The following is an 11,964-nucleotide window of genomic DNA, read 5'->3' as shown; positions in this document are numbered from 1 at the left end:
CGCGGCTGTCGTAAACCACCGTTGTTTTCGTTGCGATCCGGTGCTACTTTACGACACTTTTTTTTTTAAAATCACGGTTTAGCTTTTAAATCAAGCCGTGTTCACGTCCTGACCCCATATCACACGTTTTGAAATAGACTGAGGGTAGGTCAAGGTAACTATAGCTTTAAAATCTTTATGTTTTTGGACATAATTTAAATTTGACCTATAAAAGCCTCAATTAACGCGGTGTACTGGCGGACTATTAGCGCCCTCTAGCGCCCTCTAGCGGACCAGCGCCCACGCTGCGTCTGGGTTCAGTAACGGGACAGCAGGTTCAACCATCAGCCAGTGGGTGGACAATAGATGCGTCCTTTAAACTGTATTTCTATTTTTCTGTTCTGTTTTCTCGGTGAAACCTCACACGGAATTCGGGTTCGGCTAATTGGCAAAGGGGCGACACCTCCTCCGATCAATTAGACGGATTTTTGTTGTCATCCGCGATGGCGATTGCCTCTGTAGCCACGGAGTACGTCTTCTCTGACTTTTTATTAAAGGATGCCAAGGAGGCGAAGTACAAAGGGGTCCGTCTGGACCTGGCTGTGGACAAAATAGTCACGTTTCTGGCGGTGGGGCTGCCTTTGTTTCTCATCTCTCTCGCTTTTGCTCAAGAGGTATCAGTAGGTGAGTTGTTGTAGTTCTGGTGGATTAAATAATCTGACGCAAGCTTGATCTGATTTTGCAGGGAGAGACGCATCCACTGACAGAAAAAAACAAGAAACAGGTGTGGAAAAGGTGTGGTTCTGATCTCCACCCTTTTTCACGCCCAAACAGACGCAGCACTGCTGCAGCTGCTGATGGAAACAGGAGGGCTTAAGAGCAAATAAACAAGCAAACACGTCTGAATACTTAGGTTTCATTTAGCAAAACATGATCCATAAGCAGGTTCACTAATCTCTGCAATCCCCCCTGGGTGGTGCAGAGAAAGAGCAGATCCATTAACATGCATCCATCCCTCCTCAGACCGAGAAGTGCTGTGGTCAAGAACATCCATTTCTTCTGAGTGCAGTGGAAACAAAACAACAACCACAAATTATATCTGATTTGTACTTTAAACTGAGAGAAATATGTAGCAAAGGTACACAAAGAGGCATTTTTTTCATATAAATAAGCAGTTTTATTGTTGTTTCTTTGCATAAAAGTTAGATTGATCCATCGTTGATGCAGAAAGTTTCACTTTCATGAAGCAATCTGATATTTATTTAATTAAAAATAGGAATAAAACTCATATATTTGTCTTGTACTTTATCTGTTTATCACTAAAGTGATGTAAATATGATGAATAGCCTACAAGTTATTGCTTTAGCCTGAAAAAGGCTCATTAGAGTATGAATAAATTTTGAACAGTTCATTTTAAAACTATGCAAATAGAGAAAGAAACTCAGCAGTAAACACACCTTGAAGGAATGCATATCGCCCGCCGTCTTCCCTGCCAGTTTTAAACTAACATCGTCATTACCTGAGACTTTCAGCGGGTCACAAGATATTTTGCTCACAGACGTTGGTATGTACAGTGAACAGGCCCAGTTCATGTGTTTGAAAATGCAGACATGTAAATATGATAGGCGCTGCCCCTATATTTGACTGTCTGAGTATGTGGGTCATTGGCCCAGCATGGGCTTACTAATTACTGACACAAAGTCTGCTTCAGTCAGCTCACAAAACAAACCGGGCCAGGAGGGAGGGCCGACAAACACTCCTGTGAATCTCCGCCAGCTCTGATTCTCTATTTTCTTTTCTCAGGGACGCAGATCAGCTGCTTTCCTCCCACTAACTTTTCCTGGAAACAAGCAGCGTATGTGGACTCCTTCTGCTGGGCAGCGGTGCAGCAACAGGCGGACAGTTCACCATTTTGGCTACACAAGGTACACAAGACCTAAAGGAAATGATTTGTAGTTAATAACGATCTGCTGGTTCGATGATTGGGGTAATAAATATATTTTTTTTAAAAAACACTAACATTCTTGTCTCTAATTGCTCTAAATATTTAAACAGTGCTCTCTGCTGTTTTACACAAGATTATTTACGTGTCACGATTATTCCCAGACTGAATACTTTTACAGGGGGTTGTAAAAGTATTCATCCCTCCTGGTAATCTTTCTTTTTTGTTGCCTTACAAGCTGGAATTAATTAAAAACAAAAAATCCTAAAAATGTACTCCATGTTAATTAAGTTAAATCTCCCTTTGCTTCAAGCTCCAACCTTTACCTTGGGCCACCACCAAGCAAGAGACATCATGAAGACCAAGGAACTCTCCACACAGGTCAGATATAAAAGGTGTGGAGAAGGTTGGGTTATAAAAAACATCCTAAACCCTGAACAAGAAGCTCCATTAAATCCATCATTAGGAAACAGAAAGATGAAGCCACCACAGCAAACCTGCAGAGAGAAACTCGTCCACCAAAACTCACAGAGCAGCTAAGGAGGACATTAATCAGAGACACATCCAGGAGGACAAAGATAACCCTGATGGAGCAGCTCTTCTGTCCTGAGGACCACTATAAGCTGCTCAGAGCTGGGCTTCATGGAAGAGTGGCAGGAAAAAGACACAGATTAAAGAAAAGAAAAGTTGGACTTCCCCAAACATGTGGAAGAAGCTGCTGCGGTCAGATAAGACCAAACTCAAACCTTTAGGACATCGAGGACAACACCATGTCTGAGGCTAATCTACTGCCTGAGAACACCATCCTTACAGTGAAGCATGGTGGTGGCAGCATCATGCTGTGGGGATGTTCTTCAAGAGACTTGATGCTGGAACTGCTGCAAAAGTCCACAAAGTGTTGAGTTAAAAATTTTAAATGATTTAAAACAAGTTATTGTCCGCATTTAGCCTAATTAAATTGTAGTATTTTTGAAGAAAATGTCCTTAAAAATCAAATGAAAAATTCATTTAAATTCCAGTTTTTAAGGCAATAAAACAGAAAGAGGGATGGATATGTTTGCGACCCACTTTAGGTCTTGTTAGCTAAACGCAGTTTACATATTGATGTTTTAGAAGAGCCAACATGTTTTAAAACCTCTGACTGATGAGAGAGCTTAAAAAAGGCCTCGACGAGTCTGGCTGCAGGGTTAATGAAGTTTTACACATCTAAAAATTTAACAAAATCAGTGCTTTTCACTATTTATGTCACGTTTTTCTAATCTGTTTGTTTTTTTATCTGACACACTCAGTTTTTTCCGTACATCCTGCTGTCTCTGGCCATCCTCATGTGTATCCCAGCCCTGATCTGGCGTTTCACGGCAGCTCCTCACCTCTCGTCTGACCTCAGCTTCATCATGGAGGAGCTGGACCGCTTTTATAACCGCGCCATCAAACTGGCCAAAAACCTGGCCTCTTTAGATGACAAGGACGCAAACCAGGACAGCCAGAGGTGAACACAAATTTTTATTTTTTTTTCTCCCGTACAACCAAGAAAATCAGTGAGAGAATTTGAATTAAAAGTGTCTATCGGGACTAATATTTTCTGAAAAAATGTGAAATTTAATAAAACTTTAATTCAAAGCTGCACTTAAGCTGAAACATTTCCTTCCTGTTGTCTTTTCTACATGTAACTACATGTAGGTTTTTTTGGTAGATTATATTAAATGCTAAATTAAATCTCATTCTTTGTGTGCCTTCTTCTGCAGCAGTGCTTCGGAGCTGGCAGAGGGCTGCTTTAAATACCTCCTCGTGGAACAGTATTTGAAGACCAAGCGCTTCACTCACATCCTTGTTGTAAAATACGTGGTCTGTCGGGTCCTGACTCTGCTGATCCTGCTGCTGGCGTGCCTCTACCTTGGCTACTACATCCTGCTGGCGTCTCTCATTGACGAGTTTCCTTGCGACCTGCGGACGGGAGTGCTGAAGAACAACAGCATGGTGCCGCCGGCCATCCAGTGTAAGATGGTGGCGGTGGGGGTCTTCAGGCTGCTCAGCTACATCAACCTGGGCGTCTACATGCTTCTTTCTCCGCTGGTGGTGTACGCAGCTTTCGGACCGGCTCGGCAGAGCTCCGGCTTCCTTCGGCCTTACGAGTTACTTCCTGGATTCGGTGCTTTGGGTGTGATCAGACCCGTCTACAACGACCTCAGTATCTATCTAATGTTCCTGCAAGAGAACCTGAGTGAACTGAAGTCATTTAAGTGTCTGCAGGTGAGTCTCTGCTGAAACACTGTACGTCAAATTTAGCAGTTTTTTTTAAATATAAATAGCTGACATTTGTGGTTACCAGGTGCTGGAGTTGCTGCAGCTGGCTGGAGATGAGGGGTTTGACACCATGTGTCTGCTGCAAACCCTGGGCCAGGTGAAGACCGACGTCTTAGACAGTCGGAAGATGTCCACAAAAAATAAAGAAGTAAAGAAACCAGAAGAATAAATTAGCTGAAGTAAGGAACAACCTTTAACCCTTTTATAGATGGCGCATCATTTAATTAAAACGATATCTATCTGAGAAGTTAAGTCTTCTGCTTGTTTTCTTTCAGGTCACACTGCCTGATCTCCTCAGGTGATGATGATGATGATGATGAATCCTGCTGTAAGGGAAAACAAGAACCCTAAACAGAAACTGTGCACTTATTGTTACCTGAAATGCTGGATGTTTATAGATCTACAGCACTGTAGCTCCAGTGGAAAAACTGTGTTGATTTCCTGTAGCTTTCCTATTGACAGTTTAGGTCACATTTGTATTATTTATAATGCATTACAATGTTAAGATCTGTAGCTGCAGATCTTGTGTTTTTATGAAAAAAATTCTTGTTTTATAGTACATGCTACTTTTGTATGATTTAAATTGCCTTTTGATCAAAGTCTAAGCCATATTGTTTTCACTGACAGCAGTAGGTCTGCACCCTACCTCCAAGGACAAAACAATTCGTAACAAATGAAGTGTTTTTGTTGCAAAGCTATTAATTATGAGAGGTTTCTACGTGGAGAACGACTAATACAAGCGTGAGATCACAAGTTTGAGGAGCAGCACGGTGGGCTTGTTGTTTTCTGTGTCAACAGAGAGAAATCCGCTGCTCAAAAGGGGCTTTTCTGTGTGCAGTTTGCATATTTTATGTCTTTTTATTCTGAGAGCCTCAAATATTTCATAAACTCTAAAGACTTGCATGGACCTGATTATACAAAACTGTCTGTATGGACGAACTTGCATTCTCTCCATCTTATGAGGAAATTAACAGATCGGAACAGCTTTTGCAATGTTAAAGAGAATTTGTGCTTTTATTTGTACAGATAAGACCTGCATCCTGTGTTTTCTTCTGTATTATGATAAAATGAAGACAGTTCCTAAATATTTACTAACCTTAACACTATATAGTAATAAACTAATAAAAATAACTCAAGAAAATTAACAACTAATAAAGTTACTTCCTAATGTGTTCACATAGACCACTGTACCATAAATGTAAGGAAATAAAATCCAAATGCAATGAGTTCCGGGGTCAATTTATTGCAACATCTTCTGATAAAATACATTCCAATTTAATCACATTAAATTTTAATTCACTTTTATTACACTAAGATTTAGTATATTTGCCTTTAGAAAATGCCAGTTTGTAAAAACAAATGTGTAACTACTATATAAGGAGTACTGCAGCATTTTAGCCTTTAATAAAGGAAATTAAATTTATGCTTGTCGGTCGTGACAGCAAGAATCCTCACAGCGGATTGGTGGAGACTCTGTCAGGAGGCCCCGCCCTCTGGGAAAAGGCTAAAGGCTCGTTATTTAATATGATTGGTTAACGTGTGCCTGACGTCACCGACGTTATCCAATGGAATGTAGAAACAGAGTTTTGTTTGAATTCGGTTGGTGAGCTTAGTGCTAGCCTAACGTAACAGAAGATTAGTTGGTTCAAGTCTACTTGACAACTAAAAAAATAAGCCTTAAATCGAAATACATTCCCCTAAGCGTAGCTTGTTGTAATTGTTTATTCTGCATGAAGGTGAGTTAGGTCTGTTTTGGCTCAGTTAGGTGCTGTGTTGTTTATTTTAATGTAGTCCGCTAGCTGTCTGCGTTAGCTAAGGTAGCTAAACAGAGTTAGCCCGGTGAATGTATTCTTCGACGGTGTGTATGATTCCGCCTTTAAAGGCGTTAAAAGAAGCGTTAGGTTTTATATATATATATATATATATATATATATATATATATATATAGGTTTGTTTTGGCCTTTTAACTGTGTGATGAAATGACGATTCATCATATCGCTTAACCCTAGTTAGCACAGATGCTAACGGCTGTGCTAGGACGCCCTCACGCACAGGAATTTGAGGCTCTAATTTCAATCTGCATACCTCCTTTTTACCTGCAGACATGGAGGAGCCGACAGCACACACGTTTTCATCCCTGCAGGAGGAGTTAAGACACTGGAAAGAACAAGCACACATACAGCTGCAAAGGTAATCAGCGTCACGACTTCCTGTGTTAAATAATATTTATTGGTGTACTGTTGTATAACCACCATGGTGTCATGAAACGTGAACATGCCTCAGCTGATCTGGATGACGTTCTTGTAATGCTTTTGCCTTCAGAGCTGAGGAGGCTCAGGAGGAGCTGCAGGAGTTCCAGCAGATGAGTCGAGACTATGAAGCGGAGCTGGAAACCGAGCTGAAGCAGTGTGAAGGTCGAAACAAAGAGCTACTGATAGACAATAACAGACTTCGCATGGAGCTGGAAAATGTAAAGGTAGATCATGTGCTGCTCGTCATTTTCTGCTGCTCTGGTTGGTTACAGTTAGAAGAACAGAAGCTGCTTTTTCTCCACATACGACGCGTTTTTTTGCAAACCCCATATGCAGCACGTACGTGACGGCGACTGCATTGATTGACCTCCCTTCTGAAGCACTCGGTGTCATTTTTCTGTTCTGTACGCAGGAGAAATTTGAGGCCCAGCATTCTGATGCTTTGAGGCACATCTCAACGCTGGAGGAAGATCTGGCAGAGACTACGGCAATCAGAGATCACCTGCAGAAGTATATCAGAGAACTGGAACAGGCTAATGATGACCTAGAGAGAACAAAAAGGTCAGTGTGTCGTGGATTTAATTTCATTTTACAAATCAGCTTTAAAGTTTAAAACCTACCTACTTTCTTGTCCGTATTTAATTCGTTAAAAGAAGTATGGATAACAGATGAGTTATTAGGCCAGGTCAGAACACACTGTGTTGCAGATAATTGGTTTATAGTTTTTTTGATTTCTAGTATTTTATTTGTTAGGTTTCCATGTTGATCAGCCTCGCTCTGACACGCTCACACAATTATCTTCATCGATATGTGCGGTGAATCAGATGAGCTTTAGTTGATGGACGTCCTCTCTCTGCATGTCTCAGAGCTACCATCATGTCTCTGGAGGACTTCGAGCAGCGGATGAACCAGGTCATCGAGAGGAACGCCTTCCTGGAAAGCGAGCTGGACGAGAAGGAGAACCTGCTCGAGTCTGTACAGAGGCTCAAAGATGAAGCAAGAGGTGAGCGCACTCCGGACGCTCCGTCGGTGAATTTTTCATTCTGGTTTAAATAAATTCACGTGCGCAGCCATGTTCTTTTCTTGTTGAATCAACACCAGGTTCAGTGATCATAAAATCATTCTTCTCCTCATTAAACTGGAGCTCTTTATGTATAATCGCGTTTTTACCAATAGGTGGTGCTGTTCCTCTGTTAATTTATCTTGACTTTAGTTTTCATTTTAGGTGCGGTGTAATGGAAACAACTTTACTGCGTAGGTGCTCACAAACAGCTCTATTTATTTATTTATTTATTTGTGGCAGACCTTCGGCAGGAGCTGGCAGTACGGCAGAAGGAAAGACGACCGTCCAGCAGTCTGGGCAAAGATGCAGATCGTTCAGATTTAGGGTGCTCCTCTCCAGTGAACCCGTCCATTCCCGTCACACCTTCCAAACCGATCAGCTCGTACATCACATCTCCTGCCTCCAGCATCCGCAGGGGTAATAAGACATTTACATCTATTTAAATAATTGTTTTTTTACATTATGTACATTATGTACTTCACAAATTTGTTTTAAGGAGATGGTCTAACAGGGACCCCACTCACCACGTCTGCCAGAATCTCTGCTTTGAACATTGTTGGGGAGCTGCTGAGAAAAGTTGGGGTAAGATTTGAATGTTTTTATTTATTTTATGCAGAATCTCTTCTTTCAACTCTGAACTGACATGTTATTTTTCCATTTTTGTCAGAATTTAGAGTCAAAGTTGGCGTCTTGTCGAGACTTCGTGTATGACACGTCTGTGAGCAGACCAGCACTCGCCGCCGGTCCGTGTAGTCCTTCGGGTTTAGAAGCAGGACCTGATGTCCGAACCAGCAGCTTGAGCCCGCCTCCTCAGTACGACAGGTGAGGACAAAGACCTGCAGCGTTCTGAATGTGACCTCTGATCCGTCAGGTTTTTTTTTTTTTTTATACCAAAATGTGTAAAAATCTAAGTAAAAATGCATTAAAATGTTCCACTGTAAAAAAATACAGGTTTTTGAAGTTTGCAAATCATTACATTTTTACACCACTTTTTTGGAACGGGTTGTATTTGTATTATTTTCTAGATGTAATGTTCTGTAAGGTTTGCTCTCATGAGTGTATTTTTTATTTATTTTTTTATAGTTTGGTAAAGCGATTAGAGTTTGGACCAGCTCTTCCAAGAGGCGTCTCCCAGGGTCCCCAGTCTCCACAGGCAGGGGTCAAAATCCTGCTATAAGATGGTAAAAAATGGGCGAGTCCTCCTTCCTCTCTTCTTAATCTGCAACAACAGGAGCCGTCTTCCCCGTCTTCCGTTTTGTGGAACTACATAAAACAGGAAAGGTTCCCTTCCTGCATCTCGCCCTTCAGAGCGAGGAGCGCGGCGCCCACAGACTTCTGCTAACGTCACAGGAAGCAGCACAGCGTTGTGTGCGACACTAACAAATGCAGATCCCACTTCTCGCACCTTATCCTCCTCTGTATCCTCGATGCTCTGTGGCGTCACCCATGAATTTCATTAGTCAAGCTGCTGCATTTACCTTTCAATCATGACCTATTTTAGGACCAAGCACTGAAACAGGATCCTGGTTTAGGGACCAAAAAGGTGGCATGGGATTTGTAAAAAAAAAAAAAAAAAAAAAAAATAGTTTATGACCAACCAAAGCTGTGATAAAAGGAAAAACTGATACAGAAACAAAAGGTTCATGGATATTCGTTTAACCACTGGCTTGAAAAGTAACCAGAACTAATTTTTAGACAGTAATGATTAGGAATATAATAAATAGCTTTTCTTTGAGATCTTCAACTGTTTAATTAGCTAAAAGAAATGTAGTTTTTTATTATTATTTCTACTTTAACTCCTCAGTTTGAGTTTGTTTGCCGTGAACCCAGAAATGATCTGATGTTTAAAAATACAATGTTCATAGATTTTTGTGTTTGACATTTTTCACAGATGGACTTTAGCTGGGCACATGTACTGAGTGTACAGTAATAATTTGTGATGCATATCTTTTGCTCCAGAGCAAAAAAAATCCATCCATTTTTCATCGTTTCGCCACCTTTTACATCTGAGATTTTATGGATGGCAAACCAATGCAATGAGCTTGAACCTGTGACTCATGTTTAATTGAAACGAAACGTTTTATTTCCTGAAAAGTCGTGGAAGGTTTCTTCTTTCAGGTTAAAGATGAGCACAGTTTTGAGTAAAATCTGTGAAGAGTAATGGGTCGAGGCTTACGACAGCTCTGCTTTGGACTGAAATATTTCTGGTGTTACTCCAGTAGATTTTATTTTTTCGTGTTTGCTGCTCGCCCGTTTGGGTTAAACGTTACTGAGGTCGTCTTTAACTCGGCGCCTCTTCTACTGCTCATCTTTGTGCCTGAGTTACTCTACTTATCGTTTTTCCTGTTGGAGTGAAGAAAAGGGAATAATATGAAGAAGTGTGACGTTACTGACCGAGATGGAAAATAACCCCCCCCCGAAAAAATAAAGTTAAAGATATTTTTCAAGATCTTTATTTCTTGTGCAGGTGGTTCAACAATTAAAGTGTACAAAAAGGTGTCATGTAAACATTGGTTGATTATATTTTATCGAATGAGAGAGTTGCTGTCGAGTGATCGGGAGCTTTTAAAAACATGTACAGTGAATCTGAACATAGATTAAGAGAACGAGTGCCGCATCAACATGTGGCTCATGATTTGAAAGATGGAGTGAATTTATCCCTTCTTTGACCTCCGGTGTTTAATCGTTACTAAAACAGAAGAGATCTAAACATATTCGGCCACAGGAAAGGTGCAAATAATGTAAAATAGTGGCTTTAGAAAGTTAAATAATTGCTTGGATACAAAAGTCAGCCCTGACTGGAAGCAGACGGTGTTTAGACGTTACTCTATCCGTCCGATCTGAGTCCATTTCAGCGCTGCTCTGGAACAGTAACAGCAGTCACAGGCAAAAGGACAACAGTAAAAAAAAAAAAAAAAAGGTATCAATCTGTGGATTTACTCGCTCCTGCTTTAAATTTGAAGTAGGTGATAATTAGAAACACCTATTTGTGTACAAAATATTGCGTAAGAAAGAATTAGATATTCAGTGCAGTCCAAAACAGTGAAAAATAAACAGCTACTAAAACAAGTCCTCTAGCAGATATAATTTCTTTCTGATGGCTTCGTGGGAAGAACGTGTGCTCCAGAAGATCAATAAAACTACTGGAAATTAGAAAATATATAGTTTGAAGAGTTGTAGAAGACAGCAAAGCAGTTTAAGAGGCAGACATCACCCTGAACTGTAACCCTGCCATCTTGTTGTTCCGACCATTCCTTACTCGGAGGCCTTTGTTCCATTGAAGTCACTTTGGGAGTCCACTTCCTCCTCCGAGGCGTCCTCGACCACCCTCCGGCCTCCGCCCATACGCCGCGGCACGCTGCCGAAGGAGGGCTCGTTTCCACGCCTAAAAAAAAAAAGAAACGCACGCCACAGGGGCGTACAGACGACAAACAGGGCGGCAGTGAGAGGACGTGAGGGCGCTGGCGCTCGTTAGGAAGCTTAGTCTGAAAACCACGCCACCAGAGGGAACGATGAAACAGAACGTTCGGGTTAGCACGCTGGTTATCTGTAACTCATTCAACTCCTTGCTCAGGAAAATGAGTTCGGTTTATGACACTTAAACCAAGCACTGAGGAAAAACATGGCCATCTGAAAATGAGAACTCAATGCAACTTTGTAATTTCCTTTATTTTTTTTAAATCACTGTTCGATGAGCCATATTTCCCTCAGTTAGGCTCAGTGAAAGAAATGAGAGCATTTAGAGTGCACGGAGAATGAAAAGATCTTAAATGAATGAGGGGTAACTTTAGGCGCAGAGGTACCTGCTGTGTTACTCCTTAGGTTCAGGGTTGCCTCTGTAATAGAGATGGACAGGGTGGTTTTCGTCTTTACTCAGTAAATGTTTCATTTCCTGCTCAGGGACTAAATTAAGAAACATGAAACAACTTTTCAACCCCGAGAAGGCGGCTGTGGTGACGCTGGGCTCTTCAGCGCCCAAAGCTGATCCGAGGAAAGATATAGTTGGGTAAAAAAAATGTCATTCCTGAGACTTTCTTGTAATCTTTCAGAGTGGTTTTGATTAATCGTTCTTCAGGATTTATGAAGGTTTTTCAAAGTCTAAAAAAGGCTCCTAAACTCAGAAATGATCCAGTGCTGTCAGTAAAAGGCATAAACGTCTACAGTGATGGTTTGTTCCATTTTTTTTGTTGTTGGATGTGTGTTTTTTGACAAAAAAATTTAACTTTAGCACAATCAAGGTGATTCCTCAATAGCTCTGAGATGATCAGCTGATGGATTATTCAATCTGAAGTCCTCTGTTAGGTCTTTGCTTGATCCCCCACCCCTTCTTTTGTGTTTTCTTTTTTAACTGCACACAATCAACAATATACCGTCATGATCAGGTAGAAAAACTGGACTGAAAACGAGTCAAAAAGCAGCTAAAG

The 11,964-nt window shown here is 41.1% G+C and overlaps 3 protein-coding genes across 6 annotated transcripts in view; 2 read left to right on the top strand and 1 right to left on the bottom strand.

Annotated features, from left to right (window-relative positions):
• The first annotated feature begins 284 nt into the window (after positions 1-284).
• panx1b (pannexin 1b) lies at positions 285-5,452 on the top strand. The gene is made up of 6 exons (XM_017416884.3): positions 285-663; positions 1,783-1,904; positions 3,211-3,410; positions 3,667-4,171; positions 4,251-4,404; positions 4,501-5,452. The coding sequence occupies exons 1-5, from the start codon at positions 483-485 to the stop codon at positions 4,392-4,394; spliced, it is 1,152 nt and encodes a 383-aa protein (XP_017272373.1). The 5' UTR covers positions 285-482; the 3' UTR covers positions 4,395-4,404; positions 4,501-5,452.
• A 348-nt stretch (positions 5,453-5,800) lies between these two features.
• On the top strand, positions 5,801-9,142 carry nde1 (nudE neurodevelopment protein 1). The gene is made up of 9 exons (XM_017416942.3): positions 5,801-5,961; positions 6,328-6,415; positions 6,548-6,701; positions 6,890-7,038; positions 7,344-7,480; positions 7,781-7,957; positions 8,037-8,122; positions 8,208-8,362; positions 8,624-9,142. The coding sequence occupies exons 2-9, from the start codon at positions 6,330-6,332 to the stop codon at positions 8,715-8,717; spliced, it is 1,038 nt and encodes a 345-aa protein (XP_017272431.1). The 5' UTR covers positions 5,801-5,961; positions 6,328-6,329; the 3' UTR covers positions 8,718-9,142.
• A 643-nt stretch (positions 9,143-9,785) lies between these two features.
• Positions 9,786-11,964, bottom strand: part of myh11a (myosin, heavy chain 11a, smooth muscle) — a 30,465-nt gene continuing 28,286 nt past the window's right edge. For 3 of the 4 annotated variants that reach the window (XM_017416938.3, XM_017416940.3, XM_017416939.3), the window contains one exon: positions 9,786-10,925. In XM_017416938.3, the coding sequence (XP_017272427.1) occupies positions 10,796-10,925 (130 nt within the window). In that variant the 3' untranslated portion in view covers positions 9,786-10,795. Of the gene's footprint in view, positions 10,926-11,343; positions 11,377-11,964 lie in introns of all 4 variants that reach the window. The other variant, XM_017416941.3, reaches the window with a different exon arrangement.

This window comes from Kryptolebias marmoratus, linkage group LG3 (assembly GCF_001649575.2).
Source record: "Kryptolebias marmoratus isolate JLee-2015 linkage group LG3, ASM164957v2, whole genome shotgun sequence".
NCBI lineage: Eukaryota > Metazoa > Chordata > Actinopteri > Cyprinodontiformes > Rivulidae > Kryptolebias > Kryptolebias marmoratus.
The sequence above is the reverse complement of the archived record's forward strand: the minus strand, read 5'-3'. Positions and strand labels throughout refer to the sequence as shown.